Consider the following 26412-nt stretch of genomic DNA (forward strand, 5'->3'; position numbering starts at 1 on the left):
GCCGAGAGGTCCAGGAGGATGAGTGCGTGTCTCTCTGTTGTCCATCAGGGTCCTGACGTCGTCGGTGGTTGCGATGAGGGCGGTCTCGGTGCTGTGGTTGGCTCGGAATCCAGACTGGGATGGGTCGAGCGAGTTGTTTGCTTCGAGGAATGCAGTTAGCTGTTTGTTGACGGTCTTCTCGATGACTTTGGCCGGGAAGGGGGGGGAGAGATGGGGCGAAAGTTCTTGAGGTCTTTGGGGTCTGCTGTTGGTTTCTTCAGAACGGCGTTGATTTCTGCATGTTTCCAGCTCACAGGGAAGGTGCCTGACGTGAAGGAGCTGTTAATGATGTTCCGGAGGTGGGGTGCGATGATGGTGTCGGCTTTGTTGAAGATATGATGAGGGCATGGGTCGGCGGGGGAGCCGGAGTGGATGGTGTTCATGACGCGGGTGGTGTCTTCAGTGCTGATGGGCTTCCATGCGCTGAGGCTGGTGGTGGGGATTATTGGTTTGGTGGCTGGGGGAGGAGTCTGGGGTCCAAAGCTGTTGTGTATATCTGCGATCTTGCGGTGGAAGAATGCGGCGAGGGAGTTGCAGAGGTCTTGCGACGGTGTGATGTCGTTGTTGCTGGCACTGGGGTTGGAGAGCTCTATGACTATGCTGAAGAGTTCCTTGCTGTTGTGGGAGTTGTTGTCCAGCCGCTCTTTGAATGATGTCCTTTTGGTGGTGCAGATCATCTGGTGGTATTCGCGGGAGGCGCTCTTGAGGGCTGTCATGTTTTTTGATGTCCGCTTGTGGCGCCAGGCTTTTTTGAGGGTGCGCTTGTATGTGATGGGACTACATCTAGCCCCAAAAAAACCAGTCGCACAGCTTCATGCCGCCCCTGGCGTGCATGTTTTCACCAAACTTTATTTACCATTTCTTATAATGTTCCAACTTTTCTCCATTATTTTTTAACTTCTCTTAAAACGTTATATTCATTCTTTAATCCAAATCCACTGAACCGGATAAAATGCCAATTTTCAATTTTCTACTATTCAGACTGTGCCCATCCAGGCCTCTTGTAAGAATATGAGAGATGCAAAGTTCATCGCAAGCAGTCTTTATTTCATGTGTTAACCCAATGCATTTCGGGCCCCTTCGTGCCCTTCTTCGGGGGTCACTGCTATGCTTGTAGTTAAAAACCTATCGTCGTCGCCATCCTTCTCGAGCAGTTTTTTGAGGGTGCGGCATGATTTCTTTGCGATTTTTAGGGCGTCTGTGAACCATGAGGTTTTTCTGTTGCTAGTCTTGCCTGGGGTTTCTTCAGTGGGGCGAGGTCGTCGGCGCAGTTGGTGATCCACTGTGTGAGCTTGTCTGCTGTGTCGTTCGTGTCAGGGGTGTCGGCAGGTGGGTTCTGGCTTAGCGATGTGGTCAGCTGGTCTGTGGTGAGGGTGACTCTGCTCCAGCATCTACGGGGGATCTGTGGCGTGCTGTGGTGGGATGTGTTCTTCTTGTAGGTGAAGTGGATGCAGCTGTGGTCGGTCCAGTGTAGTCGGGTGGAGTAGCTGAAGGGAACATGGCTGCTCGCAGAGAAGATAGGGTTGAGCGTGTGGTCGGCGTAGTGGGTGGGCGTGTCCACCAGTTGCTTGAGTCCGAGGTTGTCGAGATTGTCGAGCAGGGTGGTGGTGTTGTTGTCGTTGGTTTTCTCCAGTTGGAAGTTCAGGTCCCCTAGGAGGATGTACTCTGGTGAGGCTAGGGCATGCGGGCTGATGAAGTCAGCGATGGTTTCGCTGAATTATGTCCGTGGGCCCGGGGGTCTGTAGATGAGCATTCCTCTGAGGGTGGTCTGGCGGTCGATGTAGAGTTGGAAGTGTAGGTGTTCGGCGGCGGTGAGTGTGTCTTTGGCGTTGGTCATGATGCTGATGGTGTTTTTGTGGATGATGTCGATTCCTCCTCCAGTTTTGTTGATGCGGTCCTTCCGGGTGATTTTGTAGCCATCCGGGATGGCTATGGCGATGTCGGGGGCCGAGGAGGCGTTCATCCAGGTTTCCGTGCGGAAGGCGACGTCTGGTGTTGTTGTATCGAGGAGTTCCCAGAGTTCGATGGCGTGTTTGTGGACGGAGCGGGTGTTGAGGAGGATGCACTTGAGGTGGTTGTTGTTGTCGTTGCTGTGTTTGGTGGGCAGGTGCATGTTCGGAGGCAGGAGAATTTGCATGCTTGGAAGGTGAAGGGTCCGTGGGTGTGCTTCGGGGTGGCTCGGTGGCAGGCAGCAGGTCGTCCCAGGTTGAGTGCAGTGAGGGTGGCGGTGTCGTACCTCCGACGGGTGCCCTGGCAACTGCTGGGGCTAGGGGTTCTGGTGCTGGGCGCGGTCCAGGTGCGGACGGGCGCAGACGGGCTTGCCATCGGTGCACCAGCAGCGCACCCACTGCGCGCGTCCGCTGCACGGCCTCTGCATGACCTCCATAAGAGGCGAAGTGGGAGGAAGGGGCAGCTGGGAGGTGGGAGCGGGGTGGCCAATGGGCGGGCGTAAAGGGGAACAGAAGAAAAAGTGGGCAGGGCCACGGGGGAGCAGCGGCGGGAAGCGGGGAGCAGGGGGCAATGAGGGCAGGGGCGCACAAGGAGCGCCTAACAATCCACAAGAGACACAGAAAAGTAAAATTAAAATACAGGCGAGCAATAGAAAAATACAGTGAGGAAGCAAAGCAAACCCGGGGCACACCAGCAGCGAACCCTCGGTGGCACTCGGGTCCTAGAGGAGAGGAGTGGAGCGGCGTGGGGAGTGACTTGGGGTCAGGTCACGCTCACCTGTGCCGCGCGACCTCCATAAGAGTCCAAGTGGGAGGGAGGGGCAGCTGGGAGGCGGGAGCGGGGTGGCCAATGGACGGGCGTGCAGGTGAACAGAAGAAAAAGTGGGCGGGCCATGGGGGAGCAGCGGCGGGAAGCGGGGAGCGGGGGGGCACTGACTGCAGTGGCGCACAAGGAGCGCCTAACAATCCACAAGAGACACAGTAAAGTAAAATTAAAATACAGGCGAGCAATAGAAAAATACAGTGAGGAAGCAAAGCAAACCCGGGGCACACCAGCGGCGAACCCTCGGCGGCACTCAGGTCCTAGAGGAGAGGAGTCGGGCGGTGTGGGGAGACACCTCTATGTAAGTGATGTGGTGTGACACGAGATAGCATTTTTTTTGCTTTCAGGCCTGTGGGTTTCCCCCTCCAAATATTTTGTAAAGCTGAATGTGGATATGCACTAATGTAGCATTGGCATTGTATGAAATACCATCAACCATACTAGTTTCTCCAATTGCATATCTGTTTGGACCAACCAATGAAATTCCTCGTGGGGGTAGGCCATCATTTATCTTAAGGAAAAGGTTCCTGTCAGTGTTAGCTCAGTGACAGCTTCCATAAACTAAACTGAACAAACTCTGCACATTCCTGAGTTCCCTAAAAATACCAAACTTCATTTCCCTTGACGTAGGGCGCTCATTCATAGGTTCTGTGGGTCCCTAGGTCATCTTCAGCTCTATCCCAGGACTTCCAATTACGAATGAATGGGAGCTTGATACTTAGGTGTTGACGTATTTTCCAAATGCACCTCACACATCTTTGAGAGAGCAGCATGGGGTCCTGGAGAAAGCTTTTCGAGTCTTGACCCTGCATCAGGTGGCCACATAAAAAGGGGCAAAACACCTTCATTCACACATTCTGGCATTTCAACTATCCACTGCCAGTTATCAGTCTCCAAAGGAGCTCCTGGAGACAATCATGCATATTCGGATCATGATAAATTATCTAGAATTCTAGGCTTCTAGGACTTACCTCTTACCATTGATAATTCATTGCATCAGAGTTGGGAAAACTGGTTCAAGTTTGAGACAGGGCCCCCTCCCAACCTACCCTTGAATAAATAGACAGGAACTGAGCTAGACTTCATTCCTGAGAGAAAGCCTGCTCAAAAAAACATCTTTTAACATGACGTACTGCCTCCTCAGCCCCATCGATTCTTTCCCCAGATTAGTCCTCCATCTATCTCTCACAGACCCCTTTTTCTCTTCAGAGAAACTTGGCTTAACCAGCCTCAAATGTGCTTATTTTGAGACAGTGGTTGCCAGCAGGGTCCACCGGCCTTTACTTTTGAGGACCAGCACTTATTTTTCCTCTCCAGAAATTTCCCGTGAGCAAGAGAGAGAAAAGGCACAAAGAGAAAAGAAGGATAAGAGAAAGATGGAACATCTGTCACAATGAGAGAAAGCAGGAATCTGCAAAAGTGAAAGGAAAGGAGTGGGACTGTCTGGTAGTTGATTAAAGAAGCATGAGGTGGAATACACACTACGCAGCCTTGGTGTGCAGCACGTCATTGCCGGCCGCTGGCTTCTTAGCAGAGCTTTGAGCACCGGCACTTTTTCTTGTACACATTAAGCACGTAGTCTCAACATTGTGTGGTGACATCACATGCAGTGGCCTGAGGGGCATAAGACCAGCTACTTTACACTGAATCACCACACTAGATCATACTCATAAACAATCACCCCTCCCCCCAAATAATAACAAAGCATCCAAGGAACAATCCCCCTGTCTCTTGAAGAAAGCAACACATAGTACTTTTCCCAGTTTCCCCAGGGTCCATGCTATCTACAACTCCTGAGACTCTTAAACAAACCTCTGATCATGGCTGCCCTAGCATTCAGAAAATTGAGTATACAGAAGTAAGGGGCATATTTACAAGGAAGTGGCGGAGCTCCGCATAAGCCTCCTTGGCTCAACGCCGCACTCTGCCACTTATGAAACGCAGGGCTGCACTGTATTTACAAGAATATGGTGCAGCCTTGCATTTCCCCCTGCATTGGCTGCCTAGCACCAATACAGGTCTCCTTATACTATAGTGAAAGGGAGCCTGCATTGAGGGAAATTATTGTTTATGTGCAGGAAGGTTTTCTTTCCTACGCGTAACTAATCTGAAATGGCATTTTGAAACTTCTATGTGTGCTGAATTAAGTTGCAAAACATCATTTTGTGAAATTATAATTTATGTGCAGGAAGTTGTCCCTTCCTGCACATAAATTATAATTTCAAAAACAATCATTAATAGTGATTTGCTATTTCTATATGTGCTGCACAAGGCAGCACACATGGAAACACGAAAAACAAGGAGAAATTAAACAATTGTCCTAGTTGCGCCAGGGTAAGACCAGGTTTTCCCTGGTCTTAATTTTGTGACTGACTCATATTTACGCCACCCTTGTAAATATGGGACATCATCAAAATCAGTGGGTGTTGCGGTGGAACACGGACCACAACACCCATTGTCTGCTTCTTTCATGCTAAGTTATGGTTGAAAGTGTGCCTTATTCACAAGGCGGTGTTAAGCCACGTTAAGTTTCTTAAAGCAGGCTTTTGAATAAGGTGAAGCCCCTATCACCACCACAATGTTGAGAAAAGTGAATTTGTGGTGTCGATAGTGGCTCGTAAATATGCCCTTTAGTTTCTATGGAACTGCGAACCCATATTTGTGTTAGAAGCTACGGACAATGTGTTTTTCAAGCCAATTAATGACCACACAGGAAAGAAATGAAAATTCCCTATTCAAAAAGACGACCAGCAATATGGACGCGTGCAAGCTTTCATCTGCATGTGGAATAGGGAAAACTCCCTCAGATGCTGTATTTACGGAAACTGCAGAAAAATATCTATTCCCCAAGAACTCCCTATAAAGAGGAGTCTGTTGCGTGTCTAATGCCACCACGCGTGCAGCGTGAGCAGATTGTGATACATAAAACGTTCAGAAACTGTGGCATGTATAGGTTTGAGAGAAGCGGCACACCAACGTTCGATGGCTGTTTATCTTCTGTAAGTAAGCAGCAGTATGTTTTTTTCAATACTTTATCCTGCCTGGTACAGTGGATGCTCAATCCAGCATTTGTGGTTTTTAATATAAAGGCTAGCATTGTGTTTTTTACACATTTTGTTCTTTTCGATGGCCCATTAGCGCGTTCCTTTCACACCTATGAATACTTAAGACTGCTGAAGGCAACTGTCAAGCATGTCTTTTTTTCTTACACTGACAATTAAAATACAAGGCCCAGCAGGTAAATTGGCATAACTCTTGAATTATTTAGCAGAACACAACCCTGACTGCGAATTTTAGAATTTAATGGACATTTTTGGCACACATCCTGCGCAGGAGTGAACATTTCCTACTTAAACATATGCTAGACTCTAGCAGGTAAACCCACTAGGCCAAATTACAAAACATTTTTTTTATTGTTGCTATTATTAAGAAAGTGCTTGTTCTAAACACCTTTAATGACACAAATATTAAAGCAGTGCTCTGGAGATGGCAATGTGTGGCAAGAACGTTTATGCACATTTGATGTGTGGCATTTTGATCTGCTGGTGATATGTTCTGTTGTTTTTTGTGCTGCTGTCTTTTTGTGCTGCATTATTGTGTTATGAGTTTGTTTTTTGCTCTGCATTTTTTGTGTTGCAGTTTGTTTTGAGTGTTTTATTGTGATGTGCCATGTTATGTTTTTATTGTGGAGTTGTGTTGCTTTGTGTATGTTATACTTTTATGTTTAATTTATTTTCACTTTAAATATGTCAACAAATGAATCTATTTTTCAGGCAAATCAGCACATGCCTTAACCTCTACCATGAGTCAGACGGCCGCCGCCCGACCGACATCACGGTGGGCGTGTGTGTCCGATCTGCGAAATTTGCGACGCGGCGAAGCGGTTAAAGGGTCTCGTGACAAGCAAACATTTAACACTTTCTAATGTGGTAAAATAGCATTGCTTCCACTCTTTAACATCTTAAAGAACCAATGAGCCTAAAACTGTGGCTGTTGCCAGTGCTAACTTTAATGATACGACTGCCTGTGTCTAGCTTATTTGTGCTTGAGTGGGGTAAAATTAAGAGGGCACCAGTCAAGTATGAGATTGCAGAACATCATCATTTGAATGTGGAGAAACGTATGCCCTCAAACCACCTCTCCTACACTCCAATAATTTGGATGTCTTGTAATATCGTAATATTTATGATCCCAAACTTTACTAATGGCAAGTACAGATAACTCACACAGAGTTTTATTAGGTAATATGTTACAATGACAACTTGCTTTTGATATAGCGTTTCCATTTCGCACTGACATTTCTATGCACATAATAATCACTACCCTTTCCTAGTTCATTCATACGCTGCTGAACTCTTAAGAATGGAAGCTGGAGTGAACTTTGCTATGGTTCAATCTCATCATATCTAGTCCATTGTTTTTTTTTTGAGTGGTAATATCCAACAGAGCCATTCTGCCTACTTCAAATAGATTTGCTTCAATACAGGGTTTATATTTAAATCTATAGTGCTGTTTACCTACTAGATTTACACTTTGTAGAATTCTACAAGATTACCCTTTGGGTCTGATTCACAAAGGTAAACCTTTGCATAAGCTTACGATTGGTTGGTTTTTACAAAGGGATTTATGAGCAGGAGCAGGCTCCACACATAAAAAGTAGGATTTTATTAATGTATGGACACACCTTAATTGTAAAGATAGTACTCATAAATCCCTTTGTGAATACCAAACAATTGTAAACTTACACAAAAGTGTAAGTTTACCTTTGACAATAAGGCCCTTCAAATTTGAAAAACAACATGTTGATTTTCAAGCAAAGGGCCTGATTCTTGAAGAAACAACATTAAAACATGCTTAAAATTGTTAAAAAAAAATTGCCAGGGCGCTCGTCAGGAGGCCACTGCAGCTTGCACCACCCGTGGCCCGCTCCAGCACTGCCAATGAGAGTACCAACTGAACTACTAACCATCACACTCCTACAAGTGTGACAATGCAGATGATTCTAGTCACCCAACACTATAAGAATGGCTTGGGAGACAGGTGTTAGTCCTTATTAATGTAAATAGAAATAATAATTGTTGTTGAGCTCATTCCTAAATTAGACAGTTAGCACCACCATGTGGCAGAGTGTCATAAGTTCCGGTGTTGATAATTAAATGCTGGTGACAAGCCCTGGAAACCACACGATAAAATTAAGCACTGCGTTAAAGTGTGGGCAGACATGTATATGTCTTCTGAAGGTACTTTTACCTTTTTTTTTTATTCATGGACATTTCCAGTAGCATGCCTGAAAAGCTATGCAAAGGTTTGCTAGTCAAGTGTACCTCTGGGAATGTTATGTGGGACATTACCAGCATTCTTATTCCTGCTGTGCTTAATTCGACATAGTGTAGAACTATGCTGAAGGGAAATGGAACCCACTGTGCAAATGCACACTTTTCTGTTTCTCTGCAGTGAAAACACAACATTTCTAAACATGGGAAAGCCTTAATGACCCATGGAAAGTAAGGTGAGGTTTGGATAATCTGGGAGGTAAGAACATTGGAGAAAGGCAGGATGAGCATGTTAGGCTCATGGAGCCTCTGGAAGGTTGGTGCTGAGCGACAGAAGCCGGGTCTTACAGATCAGACAGAGAACGACGACCAATCAGATTTGCATTTGGACAGCATCGCAGGAAGTTTTAGCAGTTGAGTGGCAGTAACAGCTGCTTAGTTGCATCGTTCTCGCTTGCTTAGTTTGATCACTGTTTTGGCATTTCCCTGCACCTTTTTTTAGATCTACTTTTGTCCCTTGTGTTTCCTCCTTGTTGTGACTGTGTGATCCTCTGAAGACCATTATTCAAATTGACTTACACCAGCTGTGTGATATTCGATGCAACCAACACTTCTCAGCATCTCCTCATGCTCTCGAGCTCCAGGACGACTGCTGGGTTCTTTCTGGGTGTAATATTTTCATACAGTTGCAGAGCATAAGGTAAAGGCACAAGGATTGGCGATTGTTATGTAACTGGTGTGCTGACACCACAGCCATTGCTTACCATATGCCTCTATGGTCATAGTTTAATTTGCTGTTTCAGGGGTGTATGTGATTCCTCAAGACCTCCAAGGGAGAGAGTGTAAAACCAAGCAGTAACATATTTAAATGCCTGAAGATATGACATCTGTGCTAGTGTGTTTCCTCTCCCCTCCGCAATCCCCATTTTTCCCTATTATGAACTTGTAGATTCAATGAATGAAGGGATTTTATAAAGAACAAGCGATCACCCCAAGGGGTATCTCGGTGCTACCATCTAAGAACAGAGAATGCTTGTCCACTCATCGCTAAAAGAAAGGAAGAGGAAAGAAATAGATACAATTAACGCTGGGAAAGATATTATCTTAACACCTGAAGGTTGGGAGCTGATTTGATCGTAAGTGGCAGATCGTTCCAAACTCTCGCCCCCAGAACTGAGCTAGATCTATCCCCCTCTGGTTTGTAACTTATTCTTGGGAATCTTTAGCAATGAATGAATGAAAGTATTGGGGATTCCTATTTTATTTATTTTATTTTATTTTATTTTTTGGTATTTGTAGAGCGCAACACTCATCCCAGGGGATATCAAGGCGCTTATACCAGTACTGAGACTACAGCAAGCTGTACTAAGGTGAACATTAGAGTTTGGGGAAGAGATGGGTCTTTAATTTCTTTCGAAACAGGAGATAGTTAGTGGTAAGCCTTAAGTCAGGGGAGTCCTCATTCCATTTCTTTGCAGCCAGATGGGAGAATGAGCGTCCACCAGTCCTGGCTTTATATATGCGCTTAGTTCTTGCTAGGGCGGACTGGAGAGAGCGTAGGTTCCTAGTGGGGACGTAGAATTCAATCTTTCCCTGGAGGATGATGGGGCCGATTTTGTGGAGGGCCCTGCACATGGCAGAGCAACTTAAAAACCGACCTTTGGCGCATAGGTAACCAGTGAAGTTCTCTCAGGCAGTCCGAGGCGGAATCGAGCTTGCCTTTATTGCATATGAGTTTAGCTGCAGAGTTTTGCAGAACTTGCAGACTTGTAAATAGGTGCTCATTCATCCCCACGAAGAGCGCATTACCATAGTCCAGACGACTGACCAGCAAAGCTTGTGTGACAGCACGCCTGCAGTCCAGGGGGATCCAAGGAAACAGTCTGGCTAGAAGTTTCAAGATTGCAAAACCTTTCCCGCGGAGAACTCGCACATGCTCTTTCATGGATAGGGTGTCATCCATAATGACGCCTAAGTTTCTGGCGTGTTGTTTCGGGGTGGGAGCCCTTCCTAACTCCTCTCCCCTACTGTTCGTTTTTGGCCAACAGCAGCGGACTAGCTCCAGTCGGATTAATGCCAGGATGACGCATTCCCCTTTCTATGCTGCCAGGGGAGTTACTATATCCATTGGCTGGAGTTATTTTATTCCCATTTCCACAAACCAGAGTTTGTGGATGTGTCGGTGTTTCCAACCTTGGAAGGAAAACCTCACCATTAGATTTTCCAACTTTTGGATAGGATTTGCTACTGTGGGTTTCTCTGTACTTGTGATGAAGAAATCCAGAGCAGTAAATTCAATTACGCATGCCTGGAGTTTTTTTGTGAATTATGTTTTAAGCTAGAAATATATGTTTATTGTTAACATGGCCCTACGTCCTTCACATCCTAATACTACTAACTTTAATGAGTTTCAGAAATGGGTTTGAACTTTTCTTTAGATCTAACGTTTCTTATTAATAAACCTCTTTGCTAACATCAACATAACTATTGGAGTTTTCACTTCTCTTTCCCACTCTGTAATCACATTTACTCTTGTCTTTTGCAGGAGTAGTAGTCCATGTACTTCTAAAGAGGACAATGTAATTCAATTATTTGTGGAAACTCATTTAGTAATACCTTTGTGGGTTTTCTCATAAGTTTGTATACCCCTCACAACACCTGCTTCCTCCCTATCCCCCTCCAATGTGACATATTTTGTCCTGTAGGTAAAGTAGATACGATTTTGGTGTGAATGAGTGAAGCTGCTGTAGATACAAAATCCACAAATCTTTATTCTGCAAATCCGAAATTTTCAATTAACTATTTTTGAGTCACTGGGCGATATGTAGTACTGAACAGTATTATGTGCACGAAAGTTGTTTACAAACACAAATAGGTTTATGTTGGTTCGCAGATCACAAATTCTATTTTAGATAATCAGTATTCTAGGATGTCATTATCTAAGTCATACTATCTACATAGTAAAATTATTAATATGGTTAATTTCACCGTAGAAAACTAGCATTGGGAAATTCTGGTTCCTAGGGTGGCTAAGGGAATAACCATCAGGAAATCAGTAAACGCTGGCAATGGCATGCATGCTATTGCGGAAATTAACACACTTTTCCCAATAACTTTATGTAAAAGTGCTAAAAACAAGAGCAGAAAGTGTGTAAATTTTGTTTGAAAACTTCAAACATTTAAACTATCCGAGGATGTAGAGGAAGCAACTTGTCGACCAGGAAAGGTAGAGAAAATATAAAATCTGTTTAGTATTCGAATGCACACCTTTGTCATGCTTCCCCATGGGTTGCCCAACTGCATGCAATATTTAAAAGTGAACATAGAGCAGCAGGGGTATTCATGTAGATCAATGGCTTTTGTAGGTTTTCATTAGTGCTTCCAGGGATGTTTGTGTAATCCAAACATTTTTTATTCTTTTATTCTACAAAAACATTACAAGCAAATCGCTGACATTTTAAAGCTTGTTTGTGAATTGGCTCGTCTAATACTGAAACATTAAATGAACTGAGTAAAGCACTAAAACACTAAATTATTCATAATTTTCTCTAGTTGTTTGTTCAGGAAAGTATAGTTTGAGCCCACGTTCAATTGAAAAAGGATATTTTCCCTATAAAACCACCTTTATTAAGAAATATAAATATTTCCCAGGAATGCCTAGGAAAAGAAAACAAAAACGATGCTGTGATTGTGGTTTAATTTCAATGTTTTAATAGCTTCACACCACTTCTCACTCGGCCTATACCAGTAATTAAATGGCCTTAATCAGGTAGACGACCTTTATCAACCAGAATGGACCTAGCCAGTGGACCATCATTCTGATTTTACATATACATTATGGGGGTTCTTATTTGCTACTTTTTCTTGCAGTACTTTTGATATTTGGTATAATACTCAATATAAAGGAGTCTATTGCTGGTTAGCCACTATGTTCAACCGGATGTGTTGAAGTTTTTTAATGACTATACAATATTTATGAGCGGGCATATTATTAATATTATTTAGCCTTGTGCTCAAACTAGACACCCAGGGGCATATGTACAAGCCCCTATCGCCACAGGAAATCACTTTATGTGATGTACCAGTGGGGATAGAAAGCTTGCCTTATGTACAAGGCAGCACTAAGTCACCTAACGTGGCTTAGCGCTGCCTTGTAAATAAGGCACCCTTTCACGCTATGTTTAGCGTGAAAGGGAGGTACAGTGGGTGTTGTGGTGGGCATTCCATCACAACACCCATTGTATTTGACCCTGCTCCCTCTGTACAAGGGTGGCGTACATAGGAGGCAGCGCCAAAATTAAGACCAGGAACACCCTGGTCTTAAGTTGGCGAAACGAGGAGAAATGCATTATTTCTCCCCTTTCTTGCTTTTTCCACATAGAAAAAGCAAAATGCCATATATTGTTTAGGTACAGGAAGGTGTCCCTTACTGTACATAAAGAAACTTTTAAAAAAAGGACATTTTGTAACTTTCATATGTGCTGCATAAAGCAGCGCACATGAAAGTTACAAAATGACATTTTAGGATTGTTTATGTGCGGGAAGGGACACCTTCCTACACATAACCAATCCTCCCCTGCACACAGGCACCCTAATTCTCGGGTGCAAGGGTGCCTGCGTTGGTGCTAAAGTTGTTAAACTTAGCTCCATCGCAGGGGGAAACGCAAGGCTGTACCACATTCTTGTAAATATTGTGCAACCTCGTGTTTCTGAAGTGGCGGAGCGTGTCATTAAGCCCAGGAGGCTAACGGCATGCTCCGCCCCTTCTATTGTACATATTCCCCATAAAATCTACTCAGGGTAACATAGACTGGTATGTACATTACATACACGCCAGGAAATGTGGGATAATGCAACATCAAGTTGTAATTACAATGGAAAAAAAATGCCATTATTGTATACTTGCTGTACTCACAGGACTGGAATATAGGTGTTCCAACAGAGATGGTTGTCTTGTAAATTACAATAATACCAACAATCACAATGCATTTAAAACGTTGTCTCTCACCCTGTAAGCAAATTAAAATTCCCTCTCTCTAAGTGTGTTTATCGGGTAGAAAGAAGACAGATCACCCTATATTAATTGCAGGTAATGTATTTGTCTACAGGAAAAAGTATGCAATGCAGTTAGGACATTATAAATAGAGCTAGAACATTTAAAATGTATACATTATTCATACCCTTACTTCCAGGGCCATTTTTAAATAGTGAGAGATATAATTCAGTATTGAACCCACAGAATAAGTAAATCATTTTATAAATGCCTAAAAAGACAGAATTCTACTCCACATATAGGAGACACTCAGTGGGAGCAAATGTACAAGTTTTTCAATCAGGACTTTATTGAAGTTATACATTATGTATAGGCTGAATAAAAGAAGAGAGAAACGTATAACTTTTATCTCTATCAATAAAATTAGGAAAATAGTAACACCTGTTATTTGGAGCACATCCAACCAAAATAAGGAATGTAGTGCTATATAATTGTATTCCTGCACTTATCCCCTGGTAAACAACAATGCAAAAAGGATAATCCTTAAATATGAAACCTATGTCAAGATGAATAAAGAAAAGCTTTTTGAAGTTGATGTTCCATGCAACCTTAATATTATTATCTACTTAGCTGCTTTCCTCTGTTTTTTCATTTGTGCACATTCTACAGACATTATTATAATTTTCTTAAATCAACAGTTATTCGTGGAGAACCACAGAGTGGACTGAGTGCCGTGTTGACTCTTTATTGAGTCAGCAGGAAAAAAGAAGAGGGAACCAAACAGCACTTTGTGGTGGGGGAATTCAGAACCGCGAGGTTTACTGTGTACAATCTAATGAAAATCTGTTGGCCTACATGAACACACTGAAAGAAAAAGAAGGTAAGTCTGATTCATCAACTTGTAATATCTATATTTATCATAGCCAAGTAAATAATGCAAAGATTAATCATCCGTTTTCCTAATGTTTACAGGGATACACAAGGGGTGACCAGAAACAGCATTTGTATACAATTATTGGTATGATAATTTACATTTCTAATGCGCACTACCACCCAAGGGTCTCTAGGTGCAACCCTGGATGGGAACATGCAGTATTATGGAAGCTTACAGTGAAATGTGTGTTGCAAAAAATCTTCAGCCTGCATCTTTACCAAAGGTGGTGTTTTTTGGCAGGCACATCTAGGAAGGAAACTCCTTACTACCATTATTCTACAGGGGTAAACAGTTGAAGTTAGGTTATTTGTGTGCAAAGAAAAGAAAGACCACTTCTTGGAACAAACCATGTGAATGTGTGTAGTCAGGAAAATAAAACAAAAATTAGAATGTTGGGACTATTATTCACTTGTGAAATGGTGGGGACAGTGGGACATATTTACAAGATAATGACGCAGGTCCCGATTCACAGAACTTACTTAAGACAAAATCCTAAATGTACTACTTTTGGTATTCACAGAAGTTAGCATTTTGTCTTAAGACCGACTTAAGACAGACTTAAGTTAGGATTTTGTCTTAAGTCTGTCTTAAGTTTGTCTTAAGACAAACTTAAGACAAAATCCTAACTTCTGTGAATACCAAAAGTAGTAAGTTTAGGATTTTGTCTTAAGTTAGTTCTGTGAATCGGCCCCGCAGTGTGGCACTGTACGTCATCTTGCTGCACTGAACTGCGACATTAGGAAAGTGCAGAGATGAATCATATTTACAACAATACGACACATCCCTGTGCTTTCCCCTTTGCTGGCGCACTATAGGCCGCCTAGCGCCAACTCAGGCATCCTTTCATCATGGTGCAAGGGTGCCTGCATTGTAGGGATGATTACTTTTGTGCAGGAAGGGATACCTTCCTGCACACAAACAATCCTTGATGGTGTTGTCCTCATTCTATGTGTCCTGCAGCATGCAGCACGCATAGAAAGAGGAAAAAAGAGGAGAAATAAAGGTATGTCTCCTGGTTGTGCCACTTTTACACCTCAGTTGGGGGGCATTCGAATCTGACACATTCCCAGGTATATGAAACCCTTTAATTCTGGAAATGTATCAAAATCCATGGGTGCTGGTGTGAACCCCCACAGCAACACCCATAGAACTCCCCTTTCAAACAGAGTAATGCATGAAAGGGAGCCATATTTAGAAGGCCATTAAAAGCCACACATGGTGGCTTTCTGTGGCCTTCTAAATATGGGTCAGCACACTGGGCCACCGGAGCGTCAAAAAAAGTAATGGTCCGGTGGTGCAAGGGGTTTGTAAATATGCCCCAGTGATTTGTAAAGAATCATACATGCTTAACTTTCATCCAGATTTGATAGTTGGGTACTCAAGGCAGTAGAGCTTCTCTTAATTTGCCTAAATCACATATTCAGAAATGTATGACCCAAACTCACAAAAAATGCATGCACCTGTCTTCTAAGACCCATATTTGTGAAATCAAATGAATGGTGTATTGGAGCACCAGAGGCTTACAGGTATACAAAAATATAAGGCCTACTCTCTTGAAAATGTTCATACTCTCCTATTAGTAGGATGTCCCTACAACTTCGAATATCCTGCATGATCTATTCTGCAAAAGAGAATTGTATTTCATTCTACTTGGATGCACAGTTGTTCATTTGTCAGTTCATAGTGGCTGTTCAGTTTGGAAGATTCTTTTCCAATTATAAGTTAATTTCCTTGATATGTGGATTACTGAGTGGCTATGGATGTGCTGTTGGGTTGGCAAAGCATAGACAACTATAAGGCTTTGGGGATGTTTTGTGTGCATTATTGTGCTGGAGATGTACCTATTGATATTGTAGATGTAGCACCTATATAAAATATATTCGGTTTTGATGTGTAGGTTCTGGGAGTTTTCATTTAATTGATTCTGGTAGACTGATATCAATGTAGTAGGTTATGAATATTTGTGCAGTTATGGATGTACAGAAGATTTTCTGTCTGTTACTACCTGTTGGGTGTTCAGATGTGCAATGGGAGAAAACATATACAGAGGCATTAATTAAATGCAAATATATTGTTTTACTGTATTACCTTTACACCAGAATAGAGAAATCCCACCTTATCCATCAAATAGATGTGCATGTAATCAGAATTTGCATGTCCAAATAGCATTGAGAATGGGAACAATACAGTGTAAAATCAAATTGTTATTTCATGCAACACATACAATATACTGACCTGCTTCTGGCAGGATACACGGATAAGAGTTGCAAACCTCTGCTCCCTTAACGTGTATATTAAGCACACAATATGCATGGGTGTCCCTGTTCTCACTACTTCTACAATATACCAGAATTAGGAATTAAAGATAGCCTTTAAGCATGTTTTAAAAGCATGCATTTTCATCAGAAATTTGCCATGTTTTAGTTATGATAAGAAAACCACAACTGATGCTGACAGAGCATGCACCGACATACAACTGTAACAGTGACATTGTATCCAGGAGCCTCGGGGTTATCAGACCTCACAGTCAGGAACAAGATCAGCTACTATTTGGGTTGACAACGTTTAACATGTCTATCACTAAACTATTACGTATGTCTTTAGGACGCTAGTGAAGATTTTCTAATTTGTAAAACCCTACATGCCATCAATCCCAAAAGGAAGTCTGCCACACTCTTCCTTACCACCTCCAGCAGTTGGCTATTATCTTCATTATTGTACACTGTACAGGATAATATGTGTAAAGAAGCCCTACAGCTATATCCAGCAGCTGTTGTACCTCTCATTGAGTGTAACTCATGGCTGTTGTGTTGGTTGTATCAAAAGAGCATGTCTCCTTACAACCAAACCACAACAGTACCCTAATGTTCAACAGCTCCTGACAAAAACCCGACATGCCCAAATTGTTAGTTAAAAGTGAGACATACACTCTAAGCCACAATAAGGCTCAGCACAGATTCCATTTTTTTAGTACATGTTAGCCATGTCTTAGCATGGACCCAAATATTTTAAATTGCCGACACAAGGCGATACAGAGTGTTTTGTAGAGTAGCTTTCATTTAGTTTCTGAATAGCTATTGGGACCTGTCCTTCTAAGAAGGGCATTGAATTTTGAGGATCATAGACACATTTAGGGATCAACAAGGCATGGGTCTTAAGTGAAAGAGGGATAGAGAATAGGTTGCATTAAAATGGTCCCTAAATACCATAGCAGATCTGATAAAAGCAAAAATATCCACAATCAGTGATATAATCCCAGTTAATGGATGCATAAGTATTGTGGAAGGGATTTAGTTGTCGGATACTGAATTTCCTGTATTTATAATAATAAGTCATATCCCCTAATACACATATGTAAGAATTCGATTTTATATTGAAAACCTAGAGAGTAAAGAAATGTACCAATATTCAATAAAGGGTCGCTGGACTTCTGTATCTGTTAAAATACATTGGGATCCAAGACCTACCGAGGTAGGAGTCTGACTTGCCCCATTATGGGACACCAGTGCGGCATTTATTGTGTTCATGTTATATCACCCAAAACTTAGATTTGAAAATGCATACATCTTCAATGAATATTAAACAGACACAACTATAATATTATAGTTGAAGACGTGTCTCCTGAGAGAATAAGTGTAATGTGTCTTCAGCTGCTATGATATACACAATCCCAGAAGATAAAAAGCCACTGTTTTAGTGACGTAGGTAAGAGAGCTCAATGAGATAATTTCTTGCTGTTGAGTTCTGTTTGGGATCTGTGGGTCACAGATTGTAATCCTGGCAATGCCAACTGAGCCTTTCATCCTTCAAAAGTCAGTAAACTGAGTACCAAATTAATCTGGGTAATAATGTTGGTATAGAAAATTGGTGTAATGTTCTAAGGCAGTCTCAGCTAGGCTGGAGCCACAACTCATTATGAAAGTAGCATTCAAGTGTGATATTAAATAGAGCAAAACAATTCTATATGAGGCACTTTGGATACACATTCTATATACATAACAAGTTATCATTATTAATGTTCACACCTACCTAATGTCATATTCAAAACCATAGCTTTAAAGATTTTTTTACATTATATAAAATAAGTTATTGTAAATGCACAATTGCATAGAGAATGACTCAAATGCATGGTGTGTTAAGATTTGTTAATAGACTATCCCCAAAATATCATATGTTTATTAAAAGCACACAGTTCCCAAAGAGTTCGAAGACTGTTATTCATGAACAGGGTTGGTTAAGAATTTTCTTCACAGAGACTCACACACCTCTAATCATGAATGTTCAGGCATACTGCAGCATAGTTTTCTCAAATAGTCAAACTACGCATTAATAAAAGTAGGCTGTGTTGAAGTTTAATGTAGGGTATGGGAAGACTGGTTGTTAGGTCATGCTCTAATATATGGTTATACATGTGAGAATATTTAAGTCCAAGCCACCTGTGGCTTTGTTAATACATACTTTAGGTTGTATTGACTGATACACAAAATAACACCCAATTCTGTGGCTATCTTTAATGGTGTCAAAAGTTGAACAAGGTTCATATTTTGGCAAACTTATCCCCCACAGTTCATGCTGTAAACCAAGTCAAGAGAGCTGTATTCTGTACTGTGGAGGATGACGTTTTTGTATTGTGAAACTGATAGTTCTCTAACATCAATCCATATATACATCAGTGATTCATCATTGACAAATTTCTGGGTGTAATTAAAGACTGTGGAATGTTATGATATCCTGTAAAGGGAACTCTGAGTCATGTTGAATGCTTTCGTGTCATATGAAGTAACACCTACCCAAATAGAGTTCAGGAATGTGGAATTGGTAACTTACATGAGGGTAGTTGACCTAAGGAACTGGCAATACTTTTCTTATGTCACTGCATTAGAACATTCATTACTGTATGTGAAACCATTGACAGATAACTCAATGAGGCCCATTTGGAAGTAGCAACCACTCTTCTCCACAGAAGTCCCAAAACTGCTTGACCTTGGGGAATAAACAACCATCCTTTGGGTGCTCACCCCTACTACTGCATTGGATCATAGTGACAGCTGCAGAATCAAGAGGAATGAATCAGACCTCTGTCAATTTCAAGTTTGTATCATATTCCAGTGATGGTATAGTTGTTCACTTCAGAAAGTAAACAGTGGACACATTGGCAATCAGTGTGGTTTTCCCCCAAAAAAGTTGCTTGAAAACTAATTTTAAAAAGTTTCATCAGTATGGGATGTAGATATCCAGGCCCTGGAAATAATAGTACACCCCCTAGAGACTGTTATTAAGTGTTAGCATATGTTATTTAGAAAGGGATAGTGACCAAGTGTTGAATGAGGTCTGCAGGGCCCTTCTGAAGAGTGGCACATGGGCGAGAAATGGCTTAACCAGGGGCCATGGGGAGATGGGACATCTGTAATGGTGGTGCTTAAATTAACTGTCTGTGTGGCTGCCTACCATCTGTTAATTGATTTGGAATTCATTTTCTGACAGGAATTCACTAAAAATATCCATGCTGTTAAAGTGATACATTAGGAAAATGTTACAGAACAAGCATTATTGGCAATGCCAATGGGCCGGGTGCTTTCTGCCAGTCTTTTGGCTTTGTCATTGCATTTTCTGTTTTGTCATAGTTCTGCAAAATGTTCCTCTTGGGAAAGCTGCCTGGCTCTTGTCAATTTGGTCTCACAAAGCACCTATTTTAAGATCCCACCATTCATGTACCAGACTTCAATGAAATGTTGACTTACCATTAAACAATAGATTTGGGGGGGTGCTTTCCGGATTAGAGGACAATGATTGACAGAATATTGGGGAAAGGGCTTGGGAAGTGGTTAAAGTGGATGTTAGACAACCCACCCGGGCTCCTAATGTAACCCCAGCTCATCAGGGGATATTGCTTCTATCATGGAATATTGCAGGAATTCACTGTAAACTTGAAAATGAGGACTGGTTGTAATTGTGTGGCTGATTTTGACATTCTAGGCTGCCAGAAAATATGGGCAATGGACCCTATAGTTATAAAAGGTTTTAAATTGTTTTGCTCAATTGCAACCCCTTCAGTAGCAGGCGGGTCTAGCCACTTTTGTGTCCTATTCGATTAAGAAGTTAAAAAAGTCAAAGAACTAACAACTAGATCATGTTCTCAAATCCTACATTTAAAATTATCCAAGGTAATTAATATAGTCTTAATTTTTATCTTAACTATTTTACAACACACACAGTGGGCATTATTCAAGAGATGGCTAAATTTGTATCAGATTATGTATGCAAACAGAAAGACAGTGTCTCAATAAAATGAGCTGGAGTTTTTAACATCATAAGATACTTCCAAAGGGAAATCATGTATGTGGCTTCTCTATCGTTCATGACTATTATGGTCACTTTATTCATTCAACGTATGGCAAAACCTTAAACCAGCTGGTCCTGTTACTTATTCTACAGGGGCATAACACAGGCCCCTGCAGCCACTGTGATACAGGAGGGGACCCAAGCTCCTGTGGCAGAGTACTCCGGCCGGAGAGCTCCTGATTGTGTTCGGAGGGGGCCCCTCCTTGTACCTTGCAGGGGGGCCCCCCTCCAGGAAGAGGTAAGGGCAGTATAATTGATTCTGTCCTTTTAACAAAGGATTTGATACAAGATCTTGTATGTTATGAGATGTGCCCATTACCCTTCAGCGATCATAATCCTATGGAATGAAAGTTCTCCATTCTCTTCTCATGATGGCGTTTCAGAAGTACCAGTACTCCCAGTGAGTTATTCGGCAAATAAGGGGGTGAGATTAAAAATGGTTTTTCAAGCTTGTCTCCCAAACTACCATTTACATTTCACATTGCCTTACACTAGAACAGTCCCAACCAAAAATTTTGGATGACTTTATTAGAATCGGTGCAACTATCTTACATACCCTCACTTATTGGCTGCACAGCAAAAATTCTGGGATGAGTAATTTCAAGGAAATTGGAGGATTGGCTGGAGCCAAATTTTTGGCTCCGAACAATATGGATTTAGACCAGGATTAGGAACCATTGAGCAAACCCTCAACCTTTCTCTCATCACGGACGAGTATGTCAAAGCCTGTAGAGGTGCCTTACACATGGCTTCTATGTATCTCTCCTGTTGTTTTGACTTGGTTGACAGGAGTATGCTGTGGGAAAAAATGGCCCAGGCAGGATTTGAGCCCACCTCCTGGAATCTATAAAACATTTACATTGGGACTCCAAAACAAGAGTCCATTATACGCAGAACTGAGACTGTACAGGACCTATTAATGTTGCAAAAGATGTCCATCATGGTTGTATATTAGCTCCCTTTCCTTTCGTTTTTTATATGAACTCATTTGGAAACGATTTGTGATCTTGCAGCAAGGATGTACATGGAATTGGCTCTCAAGCAGTTCCAGTGCTACTTTATGCGGAGGATCTGGTTCTCCTGACATTAACTACAAATGTCCTATAAACGCTTTAGGTGATTTCCAGAGTAAGTTTATGGCTAAACTTACTCTTAAAGTGAATTTAAAAAATCAGTTATCATGACCTGTAGCCTAAAAAGTAAAAATACCAAAAGTTATTATATAGGCGGGACACCCATTGAAAAGGTGCCTGTTTTTAATTATCTTGGGATTTTATTAGATATGTGCAGGTCATGGGACAGACTTAATCAGAGGTCACAAAAATGAAGGCGACCTGTGATGCAATCTTTAGATTTGCTACAAAATTGGGAAGCAAGCCAATCAGGGAGATGGTACTGATTTATAGGTCCAATTCCATATGTGTATCAGTTGGTACATATGGTGTGGGAGTTTGGGGCTATGCAGCTCCAGGGAAATTACAGGTATTGGAAAACAGATACCTATGTAGGTTGTTTCTCACATGGGTTCTTTGGAGGACCAAGGCTCCTCTACTATTATGGTTCAAATGTGGTACACTCTCAGGGCAGAGCTCTCTAGGCAGGTGCTAATCAACTACCTTAGACTAGATAGTATGCTGCTCATTCCATGGCTTCTGTTTATAAAAAGTACTCTTTACACCTTGGGACTTAATTCTTTTTTTGACTCCCCTGACAGCATTACTTCAAAAGATTTAGTTAAGCAAACCTTTGAGTCATATAGAGAGGAACGTAGAATGGAAAAGTCGCTTGATATGGGCTCAGTCATTAGGTATATGCATATTTGTACCACAGGCACTGAACCCTGTCTATCATCGATTACCAACCCAGAACATAGGTTTTATTTAACCATACTGCTACTAAATACGATTAATTTTTTTGTGGCCTTGTCACTTTATTGAATTTAGAAAGATGACAATAGGCACCTGGTTTACTTCTTTCCCATACTGCCCATGTGATGCTACCTCTTCTCAGTCCACAGCCCATTTTATGCTATTGTGTACCTTGCACCATGCTGCCAGGAAGCATTTTGTACGTCCAATACTCCTGCATAAGATCTTTGAATGATATAAAGAAGGTATATTATATTTACAAAGCTTAGCTTCATTTAATGTATGCACTGCTGTTCTTAATTTTATTATTGCTGCTATCAGATTAAGGAAAAACTATACACATTAATTTATTTAAGGAAATAGTTTAAAAATATTTTTAGGATTGATGCATTTTACCTTTAAACGAAAAAAAAGAAAAACTAGTCTCTACTGATAGTTTCAATAATGTAAACCTGGGCTAAATCCCTTGCAGTTACGGCACAAAGCAGACTGGCTTAACTTTTTTTCCAAGCATCCACCCATGTATTCTGATGCATTCACCAAATTTACCAACACTGGTAGCCCAGGTAATGCATCAGAGTTGCATGCCTTCCCACCAGAGGTGCAACAAGTAGAAATATCCTAATTTCTACTCCTTGTTAACTCTTTCTAAGTATGCTGCACTTTGCAGAACACTTAGAAAGAGGAAAATCCCTCTCAGGATCATTTTTATGCAGGAAGCTATCCCTTCTTGCAAAAAAACATTCCTGCCTACAACACAGGCACCCTTGAACCATGATGCATGGGTGCTTGCATTGGTGCTAGGCAGCCAAAAGTGCAACAGTGCTAGGAAAGGAAGGAATGTGCTGTTTAATTTTAAATACAGCAATGTCCTGCCCTTTCACAAAGCACAGCCCAGCAAGTTGGCTTGCTGCTTTGCACTACGTGGAAAAATGATACATATGAGCCTTAGTCTGCCACATTGATGGACTACCATCCACTAAATTTAGAGATCACCTCCACTTCAGAGGTGATGTCAGTATCTTGGCAGAAACCCCCAACAGCCATCACAGCAGTTACTGTCAAGGTACAAATTGTTTGCTTGAAGACTACTGTCAATTTTCCAACAAACTTTTTAGAATTTATTTTTGTTCCCAATGTAAGAGTTTGTTATTGTAAAACAAAAATCTAATGAACCCGACATTCAGGGAGTTTTTTTATTCCTGGATGTGGTGGTCAATATTTGGGTTTTTTCTATCCATCGCTGTCACGTTTTACCTGATGGTAATGGACAGCAAAAAAAGGACATTACACTGTGCATTCTAAATAGGACTGTTGTGTGATACCCTTTCTCTGACTGCTCCTACTGTGTGGGGTTGTTGGAGGAAGCTTTCCAATCAACAGTGCCAACAAGGGTAAGTTGACGGTCCTCCTGACCATAAATAAGGCAGTCAGATCAGTTTAATGGACAGGCTCCTCTATTCCACTTGCTATAAAGTCTCCAGTCCTCAAAATTCTAAATGTCCTCTTCAGTAGTTTTTATGAAAGAGCAAGTTGGAAAGCTGTAAAGAATTATACATGCCTCCAAGATAAAGGTATGCCTACCCGATTTTGATGCAGGGGGACATGGATGTCATTTGGGAGTGGTCATGGGTCACAGCTGTGCCCTCTAGCTTGCTCCCTACTACTTCTGGCACTTCAGAGGAGGCAAAGGTTGTTTCCCCTCTGCAGCCAGGGGTCGCAAATGATGTGCCAGGAGTTGCAGGGAGCAAGCTAGAGTTTACAGATGTGAACCCCGACTACTCCCAAATGACGTCAATCCAGGCAGACCTTAAGTTTGACTATAGCAATGTCTATTCTGTCACCGCTATAGCTAAATGAATGGTTATATGTCAACCCACCCAATTAGGATGGATGGATGTATAGCCATTTGTTTACTCTCCGTCACCGTCAGACAAACCCTGGAAGTAAGGGGCAGTAAAAAGAAATAAGGAATACTGCTCACCTCACAATAGAAATGGATCTCATGGAGACCATAGCATTTTCTTTTGTGTTTAAAAAAAAAATCAAACTTTAAGGTTTTCTTTTTGGAAAAACAAATGTTTGGTGCAGGGCTTCCTCGTGTAGCGAAGCGCATTGACAGGAACAGCCAGCACAGTGGTTCGTGCCAATGCATTATAATGACTGCATGCTTGGTGGTTATTTATAAATGTGATGGGTGGTCTCTACACCAGGGGGACAGTAATTTACTCTTTCTCCCTGGTAGAATCACAAGCAATCCACTTGTAAATAAATAAACCCCTTAGTTTCGTTCTTGAAGCTCAAATTCCTTCAGCGGGCCAAGCCTAAAAGCTGTGTCCAAATAAGTACTTCTGACATCGGGCCCCTTTTCTAGAATGTCCTGTTGATGTTCTGAAGGCTTTGGAAGCCCAAATGTTAAATTTTCTGGTCTTCTAAGATTTCATTGACCTCAGGGGCAACACATATGGGCCATGACACACTTTACACGAGGCAACTAGCAAGAACCATTCAAGATCTGTTTGTAACTGGTGCTGGAGCAGGGATTTATTTCAATCAAAGTCTCAGTTCATGATTATCAGGGTTAATACCTGCTGTTTTAGGCCTATGGATCTTTGCCATTCTTTTTGAGAAGTTCAAGAGCTGCCCATCACATTTAATTATTACAGTTCTAAGCTATCTCCGTCAATAAAGATAGCTTTTTAAAAGTTAAAGGGTGTAATTATTCAAATTGTTAGTAAATCATCTTTATTCAGTCACAAGTTAATTCTTATTAATCTCAGTCATCAAGTTTTAACAGAAATCAAAAATCAATACATCTTAATAAAATGCATTAAGCATGTTCCATAAACAAAACGTTCCTATTCTAAGAATGAAAAGGTAATGATATCAATCTCAGTGGCCTATAAAGAGCTCAGATATCGAGAGAAATCATAAAGCATAAAGATTCAGCATTTAAAGGTAGTGCAATAAACCAACAATCAATCAAAGCAGAACTTCTCATAAAGAGAGGTGCAAGAAACTCAGTAGAGTTCCAGAGCAGCGTGGAATGGGGAGAAAATGTAGATTTTTCTAGTATTCATGACGGAAAATCTTAATTTTATTAAAGACACGGAGGCGAGTATTATGCTTTCTTATCTTGCTTTAATTACACACAGCAGCCAAGATAAGTAAAAGACTACAGTTCCCAGAGGGCCAGGGGACAAACTGGGCCATGGGACTGAAAAAACGTGAGAATACATTAGCCAATCACAATGAACCTATCAGATAAAGACCCTAACTGACTGCGCAGCTTCCTCTTTTCGCTGGCGAGCAGATCAAGTATAGTCATTAAACAAAGGGAAAATGAATAAAATTAAGGATATAGCCAAAGTCCAGGAACATAAGTCTTGTATCAGGGGAATCCAAGGAAGAAGACCAAACAGGAGTCCAGGAGGAGGATCCGGGAGCATTGGAATTGGAGCACTCGAAGGAGAAGATCGAAGAAGTTGAAGGGTAGATCTTCTAAGATGAAGCCGGTGGCAAGGCTGGATTCACTGTAGGGAGGGAGAACAAATGTTAAGAAATGTTGCGGCGGGATAATACTCGCCTCCGTGTCTTTAATAAAATTAAGATTTTCCGTCATGAATACTAGAAAAATCTACATTTTATGGCAAGACCGGAGGCTCCTATTATGCTTGTTTAAAGCATATTAACAATATCAGAAGCCACAGTATGAACAGGTTTACAATAGAACATGCGAAATATACTGTCATTTGACCAGTCTGCTGATCTCAGAATGTCTTCCAGACGAGAGCCAGACCAAAAGGCTGTAGAAGCCATGGCTCCCCTGGCCGAATGAGCCCCGAAAACGGAGACATCAATTCCGGCAAGAGACATGACCCAACGGACCCAACGGGCAAGAGTAGGAGAAGAGACAGGAAGATGGGGTTTACGAAAGGAAATAAGGAGTTGAGAAAGAGAGGGCGTTCTGAGATCAGCAGTTCGGTGTTCGTACACTTTTAAACATTGTCCCACACACAGTTTGGGATGAGCTGGAAAATAAGGATAAAACACTGAATCCAAATTAGTCTTAGTACGTCTGCGTATCTGAAACAGCACACCTGAAGGAGAATATTGGCGAGCAGAAACATCTAGAGCCTTAACATCAGAAACTCTTTTAATGGAAACTAGACACAGTAACATGGTGAGTTT

At 41.7% G+C, this 26412-nt stretch overlaps 1 protein-coding gene across 1 annotated transcript in view; it reads left to right on the forward strand.

The window, feature by feature from the left end:
• Positions 1-26412, forward strand: part of THSD7A (thrombospondin type 1 domain containing 7A) — a 959544-nt gene that overhangs the window by 474758 nt on the left and 458374 nt on the right. Inside the window, exon 4 of the mRNA XM_086941983.1 lies at positions 13776-13957. Within this exon, the coding sequence (XP_086798109.1) occupies positions 13776-13957 (182 nt within the window). The remainder of the gene's footprint in view (positions 1-13775; positions 13958-26412) is intronic.

The sequence above is a fragment of the Lissotriton vulgaris genome, chromosome 10 (genome assembly GCF_964263255.1).
Source record: "Lissotriton vulgaris chromosome 10, aLisVul1.2, whole genome shotgun sequence".
NCBI lineage: Eukaryota > Metazoa > Chordata > Amphibia > Caudata > Salamandridae > Lissotriton > Lissotriton vulgaris.